The sequence below is a fragment of the Globicephala melas genome, chromosome 8 (assembly GCF_963455315.2).
Source record: "Globicephala melas chromosome 8, mGloMel1.2, whole genome shotgun sequence".
Taxonomy (NCBI): domain Eukaryota; kingdom Metazoa; phylum Chordata; class Mammalia; order Artiodactyla; family Delphinidae; genus Globicephala; species Globicephala melas.
The window spans coordinates 7959329-7974139 of NC_083321.1; the positions used below are offsets into that span (position 1 = coordinate 7959329).

The 14811-nt window shown below is 47.3% G+C and overlaps 1 protein-coding gene across 2 annotated transcripts; it reads right to left on the bottom strand.

Moving 5' to 3' along the window:
• Positions 1-650: 650 nt before the first annotated feature.
• STIP1 (stress induced phosphoprotein 1) lies at positions 651-13146 on the bottom strand. 2 transcript variants are annotated; one of them, XM_030833794.2, is made up of 14 exons: positions 13036-13146; positions 9895-10104; positions 9248-9389; positions 8947-9088; positions 8070-8238; positions 6685-6811; positions 6490-6592; positions 6101-6221; positions 5035-5131; positions 4771-4895; positions 2247-2283; positions 1929-2032; positions 1578-1750; positions 651-1120 (listed from the first exon to the last, which is right to left on the bottom strand). In XM_030833794.2, exons 1-14 carry the CDS (start codon positions 13042-13044, stop codon positions 1048-1050), a joined length of 1632 nt encoding a protein of 543 aa, XP_030689654.1. In that variant the 5' UTR covers positions 13045-13146; the 3' UTR covers positions 651-1047. The 2 variants fall into 2 exon arrangements, with proteins under 2 accessions (XP_030689654.1, XP_060159016.1); XM_060303033.2 differs by lacking the exon at positions 13036-13146 and adding an exon at positions 12403-12626.
• Between the last annotated feature and the right edge of the window lie 1665 nt (positions 13147-14811).

The window sequence follows — 14811 nt, forward strand, 5'->3', positions numbered from 1 at the left end:
TGCAGCCAGCTGGTGGCCTCAGCAGCTTCCTAGCCCAAAAGCTGCACTCCTGGAACAAATGAAGTTTTAGTCCAGCCCCAGAAGCCACCCCAGTCCAAGTAGAGGGTTTTTAGAAAGTTTGTTTCAACTGTGGAAAAGTGTAATTACAACATACTTTGAAGTCAGTTGAGAGCAGTGAGTTAAGAACTAAAACTAACATACAACTAACACAGAGCAGCTGACAGATTTGACCTTTCCAGAAAGGAGGTCTGAAGTGTCTCTTGCAATAGAAATTGTTTTCAATTCTTGAGTGGGACCCACTGTTCTCTGGATCTAATTGGTTTCTGGCTTTGCGATTTGAGTGTGGAGAACTGACAGCACGGGAATCACCTGGAAGTTCATCTGACCCTCCGGAGCTGGAGCCACTCTGGGTCAGGAGCCTCCATGACCCCTTTCAGTTGTTCACTGAGCGACAGCACCACCTAGTGGCCACCTTGCTAGGCCAGGGAACCCAGCCAAGCTCACACCCATCCCACCCTTCAGGAAGGAAGAGAGCATGCCGGCCTGGTTCCCAGTGTTCAGTTCGCACTCAACTCTCCCAATCCAGGCTGTGACTCCTACGGGACATCTGCTTCAAAGCTTTTTGGCAAAAAAATCACTCAGGGACATAGCAGTGTATAACCACGCCTGACTGGCTTGTTTTATTGGAGAAGAGGACGTGGAGTTAACAACGTGAAGACAGTTGGGACCTGAGGTTGGGAAGAACACCCTCCCCTCCCCTTACAAGCCCACTGCCCCAAATAAAAAATAACCAACTATGGGAGAGCAGCTGAGACAGCGACTGGGGGCAGGGGAAGGAGACCATGCGTGTGCTGGGAGGGCCCAGAGGCAGCGGCTGCACGAATATGCGAGTACAAGTCTCTGAATCTTCCTCGTACGTCTGTATAAATATATAGATACGTTGTTCACTTGTTTCCCCTTCTCTCCCTTCTGCTCCGTGCTGCTTGCCGCGGTCCCAGCTCCTCTTTCCACGTGAGGGCGAAGGGAAGGGGCACGATGAGCAAGTCATCACCGAATTGCGATCAGACCCACATCCATCAATTTCTGGATCTTCTGCGCTATCACAGGATTCTTTAAGTGTCTGACAAACAAGAGGCAAAGTTATTTGAAATGAGACAACCTATAAAAATTCTTACTTGCTCGCAGAGCAAGCCCCAACCAACACAAATCCCCCTGGACACCACCAACCAACAAGAGGTGGTAAGGGAGTCCTGGCAGAGACTGCCCAGGGGGACCCACACGGGCCTCCTCTGCCACTGTTCGAAACCTGACCAGTCCTGCTGCAAAGGAGTCCAAGGACACAGGTTTAAGCTGAGACCATTCTCCCAGAAAAACTGGTCTTTCCAACTAACCACTTAAGCCATCGCCACTAACATATATAAATGAAATCCTTCCAGCTCACCATCAACTGCCAACCCTGCAAGTAAGAATTACACTATAAATATTCCACTCAGATCACACTGCTGCCAACGTTGTGCATTCTCAATGCTTTTGTCCACCTTTTCCCTCGAAGGCCATCTGCCCCCAACCTGACTCACTCGCTGAGCGCCTGGGGGTCCTTCTGCATCTGTTCCAGGATGAGCCGCATGGCCGGGTCACTCATTATCTGCTGCACCTCAGGGTCGGCCATGGCCCGCCGCTTCACATCTTCGGGGCTGTCATGTCGGTTGTACTGGGCCATCATGCAGCGCTGGTAACCATCTGCGGCCTCCTGCATTCCGGCAAAGCCAAAAGTGGAGGGTGTTAGCACTACCTGGCTTACTGCTGCAGCAGGTCCAAGATAACAGAGGTAACTGAGGGGAAGACAGACATACAGAGACACAGGCGAGAGGGAAGAATCAGACACATGGAGGCAGGGGAGAGCTCACTGAAGGCCAGAGCAGCCCCACCTTACAGTTGGAGTCCAGGTCGAGTGCCTTCTGGTAGACATCCATGGCTTTGGTGTAGTCTTTCATCGCTTCCAAGGCAGCTGCTTTCCGTGTATAACCCTTGACTACAGACAGAAAGGGAGAGGTGAGGCATCACCTAAAAGACACTTCTGAAAGCTGCTCTTTCAACTCTTCATCTGAACACCGTTGTTCCTCAGCCTGACACTAGCTCCTAAATGTTACAAACCCGAAAGACACACAGGCAAAGAATATGCTCTCTCCTTCTCTCAACCCTCTGGCCAGTCAGGGGACAGAGAAATAGCACAGAAAGGCACTTACTGAAGGTCGGTTCTAGCTGGATGCATTCCTCACAGTCCTAGGGAGGAAAGGCAAAAAAGAATTAGGCTCATTCCTTTAGAGGAGCTACCCTAGGGCAGACTGATCACTTGGAATTACAAATCTAACTGTTCACCCAGGGCCATTACAGAACATTCTGCTTTTGTTCTAATGCTTCTTTTTTTTTTTTCTTTGCGGTACACGGGCCTCTCACTGTTGTGGCCTCTCCGGTTACGGAGCACAGGCTCCGGACGTGCAGGCTCAGCGGCCATGGCTCACGGGCCCCGACTCTCTGAGGCATGTGGGATCTTCCCGGACCGGGGCACGAACCCGTGTCCCCTGCATCGGCAGGCGGACTCTCAACCGCTGCGCCACCAGGGAAGCCCTGTTCTATGTTTTACAAATTTTTATTGGAGTATAGTTGATTTACAGGTGCTATACACGTGTACAGCAAAGTAGATCCGTTATTATATATACAGATATCCACTCTTCTTTAGATTCTTTTCCCACAAAGCCATTACAGAGTACTGAGTGGAGTTCCCTGTGCTATACAGTAGGTCCTTATTACTTATCTATTTTATACATAGTAGTGTGTATATGTCAATCCCAACCTCCCAATTTATCCCTCCTCCCTCTAGTGCTTCTGTTGTTCCTGGCAGCTTGGTAATTTAACAGCAGGCCCAGCAAAAGGAGAGTAGAGAAGTAAGGAAAGCAGAACTAGAAGGGATAACAAATCCAGATCATGGACCATCTCATATAAGGGGGCTGGGACTCTTCAAAAGGCTAATGTTATGATTAAAAAAAAAAAAAAAAAAAAAAGGAACACCCCCCCGCCCCGCCCCAAAACCGAAAAGGTAGGGAAACTTCTAGTTTGAGAAACTAGAGGACATGACCACCAGATGAAACGAATGGACCTTGATATTGCCAACTTTAAAACTTTATTTTTAGACAACTAAGGAAATCTGAACATAGACATACAGCAGATGACATTATAGCCTGAGTTTTGCTATTATTAGGTGCTAATAATATTGTGACTGGACAGGGAGAGTCACTTCAGGAGATGTATGCTCAGGGATTCAGAGGTCAAGTGCCAAAATGTATCATTTCCTTTCACAAATGGTTCGCCAAAAGCATCGATGCTTATGGTTGAAGAAAAGGCGGAAAACATAGGTATTCTGTGTATTTTTGTCCAAAATATCTTCAAAACATAAAATTACGGAGAAAAGAATGCTATGCAGTGTAGTGTGTGCGCTGAGGCCCAACCAAGAAGCTCTAAGACTGGAAGCAATTCTACTCATTCTTTCCTCCCATTTGCAGATTGGCAAAGTCCTGTTCCACCTCTCAGGTGACTAACAATGTTATTCTTTGCTTTGCAAACCAACTTGCTTTTGACATTCCCCTTGTGCAGTCCCACCAGCAGCAGTGATGTCTCTAGGCCAGATGGACTGAGAAGATAGTGGCATCAAACAAAACCATCACGGACTCAGGTACTGGTGTGTCTAGATAGGTAACATTTTGTCTAGTTCCCGCAAGATGGTCCAGGTTTATCTCCCAGAGGACAGTTTAAAAATCACCAAGAGGCACAGAGTAGCTCATGTTCAAGAGAGCTATGGAGAGTAACTCCTTCAGTGTTGAACATTATCATATCTGACCATACTTGATGTTACTGACAACAGCAGATCTATCTAACTGGAGTATGAAAGAAAAGAATGGTAAAGCTGCTGTGGAAGTTAAGGCAGTTCCTCAAAAAAATTAAACACAGAACTGTAGAACTTCCACTGTTGCATAAAATACTTGAAAGAATTGAAACCAGGGACTCAAACAGATATCTGTACACCCATGTTCACAGCAGTATTGTCCAGAACAGCCAAAAGGTAGAACAACCAATGTCCATGGATGGATGGATAAACAAAAGGTGGTCTACACAATGGAGTATTATTCAGCCATGAAAAAAGAAGTGTGACACATGCTACAACGTGAATCTTGAAGACATTATGCTAAGTGACATAAGCTAGACACAAAAGGTCCAATACTGTATGATTCCACTTACAGGAGGTCCCTAGAGCGATCAAATTCAGAGAGACAGAAAATACAACAGTGGTTGCCAGGGGCTGGGAGAGGGGGCTGGGGCGTTAGTGTTCAGAAAACGCAGTTTCCATTTGGGAAGATGAAAAAGTTCTGGAGATGGATGTTGGTGACGGCTGCACAACAATGTGGATGTACTTGATGCCACTCAACCACACACTTAAAATGTTAAGAAGGTAAACAACAAAAAATGTAAGGAAGGACAAAGGGGAGGGAAAAGGATCTACTTTCCCCAATACTCCCAACCACGAATAAATCCACAGGCCAGGACAGGGTAGACACAGGCCCTGTATTTTTACAAATTTCACATGTACATCACCACCTTGAATCTATGATCAAAATAAGAACATCAAGCTGATGCTGATGAAAACATGGGAAGAGGAAAACACATTCCTCATGCACAGGTTACGTTAACAGCTGCTCCGCATTCCCAGAGCCTCACCTTGAGTGCCAGCTGGAACTCCAAAAGTTTGGTGTAGCAGGCAGCTCGATTGCTGTACAATTTGGCATCTTTTGGGTTCCGTTTGATGGCTTCTGTATAATGCTTCATGGCCTGGGGATAGTCCCCTGAACATGGAAAAGACAAACTTAAAAAATAAAATAAAGCACACCACCAGAGCACATCTACCCCACAGTCAGCCAAGGCACAGAAAGCACCATCTACACTGCTCTTATCCAAAAGTTCCATCATCTGAGCTGTAGGTACCTTTCTGAAAACATTCATTGCCTTTGTTCTTTTCCTCCAAGGCCAGGTCAGGGTTTATGTAGGCCAGCCGCTCTTGCTCTTTCAGGATTTTCTCTGCCTAAAAAAATTATTAATTCTTGGAACAGTCATTTAAACTCTCATAAACATTGGGCTAATAAAAAGTCTGATTAGAATTTCAATTTTCACAGTAGCAAGATTTAACTTTTGGTTTAATAATTTTATATTCCTTACAAACTATGTATAGCTTAAGTAAGCTACAAACATATATTGTACAGCATAAAGGATATAACCAGGGGGCTTCCCTGGTGGCACAGTGGTTGTCTGCCTGCCAATGCAGGGGACACGGGTTCGTGCCCTGGTCAAGGAAGATCCCAAGTGCCGCGGAGCGGCTGGGCCCGTGAGCCATGGCCGCTGAGCCTGCGCGTCCGGAGCCTGTGCTCCGCAACGGGAGAGGCCACAACAGTGAGAGGCCCGCATACCACAAAAAAAAAAAAAAAAAAAAAGAAAAGAAAATAACCGATATTTTATAATATCTTTAAATAAAATATAATCTATAAAAATTTTGAATCACTATGTTGTACAACTGAAGTACAATTTTGTAAACCAACTTTACCGCAATTCAAAAAAAAAATTTTATATTCCTCATCATCAAGGTGTACGTACTATGAAGCAGAATGAACAGTATTGATGTATACTTGGTACGAAGATATGACCTATATGAAAATGATATATGTATTGACAGTTCAATTTTCTGCCTAATCTTTCTGTGAATAAAATCACTCCCCTACATAATTTGGTTGTATAAGGTAAGAAAAAACTTAAATTACAATAACAACCACAACACTGTCAGAGCACTGACCCTCAACATCAACGAATTTATGGTGGAAACCTTGGCCGACAAAAAAGGCACAGCAGAAAAACTGAGTTATTCCCTACGTGTTGTCATCATTAAGTGACAGGCGCAGCATCATATACAATGACCAAAGACAACAGATTTGTCATTAAATAGTAATGACTACAACAAATAAAACAAAAAGTAGCAAAACATCCCATATCCCCTACCCACCTGTTGGCATTTCTTGAGCACATCTGGGGTTCGGTGCTCTGCCAGAGACTTGTTGTAGAAATGGATGGCATCCTTGTACTTTTCTTCTTTGAAATAGGAGTTGCCAATTCGAGCGTAAGCTCTGACAAAGACAAGAGAAAAAAGAATTTGCTAAGGGCAGAACACAGACAAGGTCAGCCCCTGCAGAGAAAAAACCATCTGCAACCAACTAGACACAAGGCCCACATCACTGCCCCAGGCACCACGCCCTTCCAACACCTTCCGTCTAGGATCCTGCAGCCTCCTTTCCAGCCCACGGCTAACACAGTATGCTGTGCAGCCAGCAGCCCCCTCTCCATGCAGACACGGAACCCTCCACACCGCTCAAGGCATTCCCAGGTCAAGCGTACTTGGCAATCTGTCGGTAGTCTTCTCGGTTTTCTCGCCCCACTTCAATGGCCTTCTCACAAAGCTCCCGGCATTTACCATAGTCGCCCTTTTCGAAGTACACGGCTGCCAGGCAGGAGGGTCAAAAAGGAAGAGTCAGCCCATGCCTCACCCCCAGGACCACGTAACAACTCCTGCACCTGTGTCCTGGGTCTCACCTGCTTGGTTGGTTATGTAAGTCATGTTGGTGGGGTCCAGGTCCTTGGCTCTGTCATAGTGTTTCAAGGCTGTGTCAAAGTCTTTCTTCTTATAGGCTTCATTCCCCAGCTCTTTTTCTTTCAGTGCCTAGATGAGGTGTGGGAGAAGTCAGTGCTGAGCACATCTAACCAGACGGCAAAGAGAGCAAGGGCCTGTGACGTCACAGGTACTACGCCGCATACACAACTAACAAGGCTACAGAAGCAGGTTCTCCACACCCACAGTGAAGTATCAGCTGTTAGAATGAAAAATTATAAACTTTCATCTCTGCTTCCTCTGAAACTCCCCCTATCCCACCTACTCTCCTGGATCTTTCTCAGCAAGTGAGGGCTTCTTCAGGGGAGAGGAAATCCCTTCAGCTTGAAAGAACTTCAGAGAGGACAACATAGTTCTGTGCTAGGTTTGATTCTGAGAGGCTGAGCAAGTTCGGTTTCTGTCGCATGCTGTCTCGAGGTCTTAGCTGTCAGGCAACACCCGCAGAGAGCGTGAGGAGCAGAAGGGGCCGTCCTGGTGGCAGGAGTCTTCGGCAGAGCTCACTACCACCCACGTTATAGGGCCTTTTTCCAGCTTTGAGGCACCATGAACAACCAACGCTCACCCATTTAAAGGTACTAAATTTGGCAACAATCTGCTGTTCCCATTTATAAGAGGGGAAATAAAATCGTTCAGGCACATGCCTCCTGCTCTGGAAGACTGAAAGTTGTTCACTTAGCAACACAGACAACTTTCAACTACACACCACGTCCAACAAGGAAACAGAAGCATAAGGAATGATAGACAGCATTCTTCCGGATCTCCGCAAGGACAAGGACCACACACAACTTTACTGGCTGGCCCTGGCTGACTTCCACATTGCCAGAACCACAGCGGCCGTGGGACTATGGACTAGTAGCTTCCACTGCCTCAAGACTTTGAGATACACGATTCCTATGAAACTGCTTGTTACGTGGACCTTTTAATATACTATTTTATTTTAAAAATATTTACTATTTATTTATTTCAGCTGCACTGGGTCTTAGTTGCGGCACGTGGATTCTTAGTTGTGGCATGCAAACTCTTAAGTTGCAGCATGCAAGCAGGATCTAGTTCCCACCAGGGATCAAACCCAGGCCCCCTGCACTGGGAGCACAGTCTCTTACCCACTGGACCACCAGGGAAGTCCCCTGACCATTTTAATTAACAACAGTAACTTTAGCACATACTGAGCATTCAAAAAACAATCACAGCCAAGGAAAGCCTATAGATGGTCCCACCTGACACACATATTTCTAATTGACTTGGCTGTTTCTTCTAAATTCATGATAGTAAACAGTGCTAAAAAAAAAAAAAAAAAAGAGCGAGACACCTGCTTCTTATTCTCTGGAAGATCTTCTTCCATTGGCTCTGGTTTTGTCTCCTTTCTGGGAGGAGGCGGCGGTGGAGGTGTCACAACTTCCTCTTCTTCATCCATACCACCTAGATCGACCCCAAGGAGGACGCTGAGAGTAGTCATGATCCGGGGATCTTGCAATTTCCTAGTATTGGTTAAAAAAACAAAAAAAACAGCACTTAGTCCTCTCCACAACTGATCTTAAACCCCATTTACTGCTAAAGCCCAGATTACTGTATATAAAAGCTTCTCACCCATGAGAAGGTTCCTAGATCCTGTACTAAAAGTTACAAATGGGGAATACTCAACCCTTCAAATATCCATATAAAATGAGGTAACACAGACCAAATTTATTTCTTGAGGCCAGCAGATACACAGAGAAATGAGTTATAGATACACTTTGTCTGATCTCAGGAGCCAGAGGGATTCAGACAGTCACAGATAGCAGTACAAGGTTTGGAGAGACCTCTTTAGATCTGACATCCTTTCAACCTTGCGTTTCCACTCCAATATACCAACAGAGAGAGGGGGTCCTATGTGTAAAGAAAGGATAGGGTTGGTGCTAGGTCAGCATAGCAGGAGAGCAGTGAAGAGGCAGAGGAGGGTTAGAACAAACACTCCAGATTACTCTAATATATACTCCCCCGACCCTTTCTAAAAATACAAATAATAATAATAAAAAAAAAAACAAATAAACAGTAACCAAAACAATAAACTCCTACTGCTCTTTGGAGAAAAAACAAAGGGAGAAACCCTGCAGTCCGGTCGAGGGAACCGCCTGCCACAGGATCCCAGGAAGAAAGCACAACGTTCATGTCCATTTCCAGAGACAAACGGTGCCGCCTTGACTTACGTGCCCAGGTCGGAGGGCTTGTTCCGCAGCTGCTCTATCATTTCCCGGTAGGTAGGATCAGCGAGCAGAATCTTTGTCCTAGGATCACTCTCCAACTTCTGGTATAGATTAGGCATGTTGAAAGGGTTCATGAATTTCCTCTCTGTTTCAAACAAAGGAAAGCACATCACTAGGAGTCAGTTACTATGCCCACACAGCCTACTAGACCAACACTGGGGGATGGGGGAGCCTCCAAGTTAATCCCAATTAAAAAATAATAGTAAATAAAAGGAGAAGAGCAGTATACGTGGTGCCTGCCTACCTGCCAACCGGGCCTCCATATTCTGTAACCCTTCTTTGAGCTGAGGGTTGTTTGCTTCATGTTTTAAACCCTCCTCATAGGTTTGCTTGGCTTCTTCAAATCGGTTTAAGAACTCAAGAGCTGCTGCTTTTCGAGAATAGCCCTTAAACCAGCAAAGAAAAATACCAAAATGAAAGACACCTAGCGGTAAATTACTAAGATGAACTCACAAAAATCTATTTTACATTTCATGAAACAAAATGGGTATTCACGTGAAGGCCTAAGAAAAAACAGAAAGAGGAGCAGGATACAGCAATGGTGTATCATCGACCCTGTAGAACACAGCCTAATATCTAAGGTGCACACCTGCCCCCTCCCAGTTCATCTTTCGACCCTAAGTGTTGTCAGAATTTTGGGTCGTGTTTTCCTTCCTAGCAGTACAAAAAATAAGACATGTCTTAACCGATGGTACCTCAGATTTGATGAAACATGCCACCACTCTGAGAAACAATCTCAAACAGGTAGGAAGAATACTGGGGGGAGGGGAATAATCAACTATGAGTCTCTCGGGATAGGCAACTAGGCAAGCCAGGAGGGCTGGTATTTAAGAACTGCCCCCCAAAGGCGTTTCTGGGCACCTGAGGAGCCCCAGCGCGCACACAGCTTACCTTGCCCCAGTCAGGCTTCAGGTCCACGGTTCTGCAGCCGTCCTCGTAAGCCTTCTGGTAGTCTCCTTTCTTGGCATAGGCTGCGGAACGATTGCTGTAGAGCACGTGGTTCTGGGGGTCTAACTTAATGGCTTCCGAGTAGCACTGCAACGCGTCATCGATGTTGCCAGCACTCAGGGCCTTGTTGCCCTTTTCTTTGAGTTCATTTACCTAAGAAGAAAAGGAACCAATATAGTTTCTCTCCATAAAATGTCTCTTTAGTCCCAATTTCTTAGGGGATACTCATTCCTTTCCGCAGCTATTGACAAACAGGTTACTTTATGGATCAGAAAAGAGAAATCACAGATTCATTAATTTACATTTCCCACACCTTTGGGAACCAGCAAGGAAAAAATAACCAGGAAGAAGCGGCCTGACACTGTTCTTTGCTGGCTCCCCTGTGGATCAGTGAGAACTCCAGCCACTCTTCCAAAAGTCTCTACTTTGAGCTGATGAAGCCACTCTAGAACATACTCATGAGTTCCTTTTGTGGAAAAACAAATTCATTTGCCATAGAGTTCCACAGTTCGAATGATAAACTGGACACAGGCCTAGTTACTCCTCACAGGAAGAGGCAACCAAGAAGGAAGTGGACTGAGCTTGCACTGATACATGCTTCAGCAACCTGCCGGCTCCAGGAGCATCAAGACGCTCACCTATGATCAAAGAACAATCTGTTTCCACTTACAGATGTGGTAACATGTCACAACACGATAGATTACTAGTCTGTTCCTTAACGGGTAAAGGAAAGCTAGAAAAAAAGTTTTTGTCATGCTTAAGTATTAATATGCTATTAAAAGAATGAAGAAGAATAAAGAAACACTATTTGTGGTTCAATCCACTATCCTCTCAAATATCTGGAATGAAAACAGCAGGAACGCATCAAAACGTTTAATAAAGTGACCCTGGCCCTATCAGAACAGGATCCTAATTAAAGGGCTTCTCCTAACCAGGAAGCCCTACAAGAGGGGAGGGTCATCCTTCAAATGCATACACACTTGGTGAGACTAAGCTGTGTCCCTCAAGACACAAAGTCATTCTTTCTTGGTACCTATCATCTGCCCATGACCCAGTGTACTGATGCAAGAAAGAGTTCTGTTATGAGAAATGACTTTGGAACCTTGAGGCACACCAATTCGGAACCTCCACCAACCAGAGATCTTAGAGAGACAAGCTCTATGAGAAAAAAGGAAAAGAAACTACCAAGACGCTGGCCAGAAGGCAAAAAGTTTAAAAACTCAATACCACGAGGCAGCTGAGAACAGCTAGGTGAAGTTCTTGCCTATCCTACAGAACATCTTCCAAACTGGGCACCTACCTGCAGTAGGTCAGGAAATCAAGTTCATACACAACCAGCACTTTAAAACATCAAATGGAATAGAAAATGTCAGCATGTGGTACGTATAATACAGTAAGTTGTTCTGACATGTTATACAGTTGTATATCTGTATTGGATCAAATTTTAAAAGTTTATCACTATGAGATTTATTTGAAAGGTGCTTAGTTTAAAAAACACAATTTTGGACACTCGAATTTGTCCAACTTCAGGAATATTTCCTAAAACTGAAACACGGATCTCAGAATAATAATTTTTAAAAAAGCTACATATTGAATGGGGGCAAGACAGTAGGTTCTAACACACCTGGAGTAAAATGCCAGGCCATTTGTACAACAGGCATGGTAAACGTGCAGTCCCTGAGTTTAGTCACTCACAGTCTACCTGTACCTACACTTCCACAATGGGCAATTGCGATTAAGAAAAATTTTTTTCCTCTTTTGATAATGGCGGGATGAGAGCTTTTCTTGAATTTAACACAGCAATGTGTTTCTCACATAAGCCCTCTGTCTCTTGTCTATATCACAGCCTAATGAATCCCAGATACAATTTAATTATCACAAGAGCTCAAAATGTTTATTAACCTCTCCGTTTCCACTCTAATTTTTAAAAATTTAGCGAAGAGGCCCCAGGTTTGGCTAAAAAAGTAATACCTATACTAAGGCAAAAAGTTCGACTTTGTAGATCACACCTGAACACCCGAGCTGTCCCCCCACTCCCCCCCAGTCAATCTTTACAGACTAATAACAGCTTCCAATTGAATAAAACCTTACTGGGCTTTTCACAACCCTCAGGCCACAGAGGGTACAATTAAGTCACTGAAAGCAACTAGCAGCAGCTTCAAACTCGGCCCCCCAACAATGCCGAGAGGAGTTAAATAACTTACTGCTTATCTGTATATTCTAAATTTTTTAAGCACTAATTCCTCCTTCTGCAATTTGAAACCGAAGTTTTGTAAGTATCAGTCCTGTTACTCTTGAATCGCACGCACACAGAAAGAAAAACGAGGAGGGGGAGGGGCCTCACATACGTTTGTAAAAACACTGGTAGGGATGAAATTCATTCCAAGGACTTTTGCTGCACCCTCCCCTTTCCTGCATCATGAAAAGAAGTCGGCCTGCTGCTCGTCATACCTTCACTAAACACTCTTCCATCCCGGCCTTTTCAGATGCAGAGAAGTAGGATTTTCCCTACTTCTGGCTACTAAGTCCATCAGCTACTTCCAGTGTATTCCCGTCCCCGCTCCCCGAATTCCTCCAAGTTAACTGTGCCAAGTCCTGGGTAGTCTCTTCGTCCGCAATCTCTGATCCCCCTTTCAGATGACGAACTTCCAGAGGTTGACCCGATCCCTCCTGCCTTTCGCAAGGCCCCTCGCCCACCTCCATCCCTCCCAGCGCCTAGGGCGCCATCCCCCTGCTCAGCCTGGACCCACTTCCCGAGAGAGCTCCGGAGTCCGGCCGCGGCTCCTCTTCCCGCCGCGAGCCGGACTTATGCCGAACTAATACGTCTTCCAGCCCATCTCGCCGAGTCGGGTGGCGACAGGCACTGAGCCGAACCCGCGCTCCCCAGAGCCAACCCTCGCTCCCCGCCCGCCCGCCCGCCGCGGCCCTCACGCCCTCGCCGCCTCAGCTGCTCCGGCGGCCCCGGCCCCCACCCCGGCCGCCCCGGCCGCCCCAATCGGGCTCCCGCCCCGCTCCTCCACCCGCGGCCTGGCCTCAGCGGCTCATCGAACGGCCCCGGGCCTTAGCCCGCCCCTCCCCCTTCACCTGCTCCATAGCCCGGCCCAGAACCCAGTTGAATAGACTCCGTCCGCTCCGCGTTCCCAACCGCACGCGCCGCCTTCTGGAACCTACTAGAAGCTGCCGGGACCCCCAAATCCCGCCCCTTCCTCTCTGGCTCACTGGTCGCTCTCCTCCAGGCGTCTTTCTGAGCTTTTCTACTATTGGCTTGAAGTCTAGCCCATCATCTTTGCTTCTCTCTCATTGGACAATATGGAGAACCCTGCCTCCCCCGCATCTCGGGATTGGGCGTTCCCCTAAAAGCTCCGCCCATCACAAGCTCTATGATTGGAGGAAAGGGCAGACCTCTGCGACAGTGATTGGTCGTTTGGTCCGCCAATCGTGGCCGCGCTGGCCGCGCCCATTGGTCCTGTTCTTTCTGGAAATTTCCACCTCTCCCATTGGGCTGACGGACTCCATGACGGAACCGCCTTCAGATTTTAAAAAATTTCAATTGGGCGGTGAGTTGCAGACACTTTGCTCTGATAGGTTTAAATTGATGCCCTTCAAAGAGCAGGGTGGGGTTTTACTGTAGCCGTGGTTTATGGGAGCCCAAGGCCGCGTCCGCCGTCTGCAGCGGTGGTTCGCCAGGCTGCGGTATTGGCGGGGTCGCTGGGGTCGCTGGCCGCTTCCTTTCTCGCTCTGCGGGTAGTGTGGCCAAGGCAATTCGCTCCTCCCTGGCGGCAGAGAGCCCTGGTCCTTCGCCCGAGCGTCGGGCTCGGGGGTCGCAGCCTGGGGGCGGGGGGCGGTTGGCCGTTTGGGTCGGCTTCGGGAGAGACCCCCGACGCGTTCCCGGATCCCGCTGTTGGGTTTGGGTGTTCGAACATCCCGCGTGGTGGTGAAGGCGCCGGGGCTTGGGTAGGACAGGCCTGGAATCTCACCTTGGCGGGGACCCTCCGTGGAATGGCCCCACCTCTATGAATCTTTCGGGAAAAGAGTTTGGTAATTCAGGGCCGTGGATCGTTCATATTTATGCAGTAGACTATTTATTACTTAATGAAGGAGAGCTATCTCCGTTATTCGGAGGTAAAGGGGTAAGGGAGACAAAAGACCTCACTGAGGTGCCCGATCACCTGGCGGGCGGCGGCGGCCGGGGCGGTCCTTAAAATCGCGGCTCTTCTGCCAGAGGCAGGGCAGGTACCCGTAGAGAAGCGAAAGGATTTAGAGCGTGAGAGAGAAATGATAGTGGTTCACGGAGCAAAGCAGCCGCATGACGGGTCTGGAGGGAGCTTAGATGAGGGTCTTGGGCCCTGCTGTGATCTCTCTCCCCCACGCCCGCTGGGTAATGCCGTCCCTTCCCAGGGTTTAACTGCCCTCTATGCTAATAGGTTGTCTCCACAGCGTTCTTTTCCATCCCAGCTGTCTGACCCATTCTCGACACTACAGCCAAGGTCACTGTAGATCCGCTTGCCTGATAACCCCCTCCTTTGCTCGAAACTCTTGGAGGCTTTTAGATTGGGGGTCAGGGCCTGTCTAACATCGCAGGCCTACTTTTCCCACCTCTTCTTTCCCTGTCCTCCACCTTCAGCACCAGTCTCCAGCCACACTGACCTGTCTGTTCCTTGAACTAGGTGGGCTCCTCACTTGGGGCCTGCCTGCAAGATGTTTCCTCTGCTGGGATCGCCCTTCCACCAACTCTGCCAGGTTAGCATCTCCTCAGGTTTTTAAGGCTGAGATGAGCTGTCAGGGTTCCTTGACGACCTGCCCCCAACGAACTCACTAATTTCTGCCCACCTATTATTTGCTTTCACAGCATCATGGTCT

Excerpts from the sequence above, each read along its gene's own strand:
- STIP1 (XM_060303033.2), bottom strand. The coding sequence starts at position 12,423 with ATGGAAGAGTGTTTAGTGAAG. Across the intron at positions 6,222-6,489 it reads GACTACCGACAGATTGCCAA|AGCTTACGCTCGAATTGGCA; the intron begins GTACGCTTGACC and ends TGTCTTTGTCAG. Across the intron at positions 2,033-2,246 it reads CCAGCTAGAACCGACCTTCA|TCAAGGGTTATACACGGAAA; the intron begins GTAAGTGCCTTT and ends TTCTGTCTGTAG.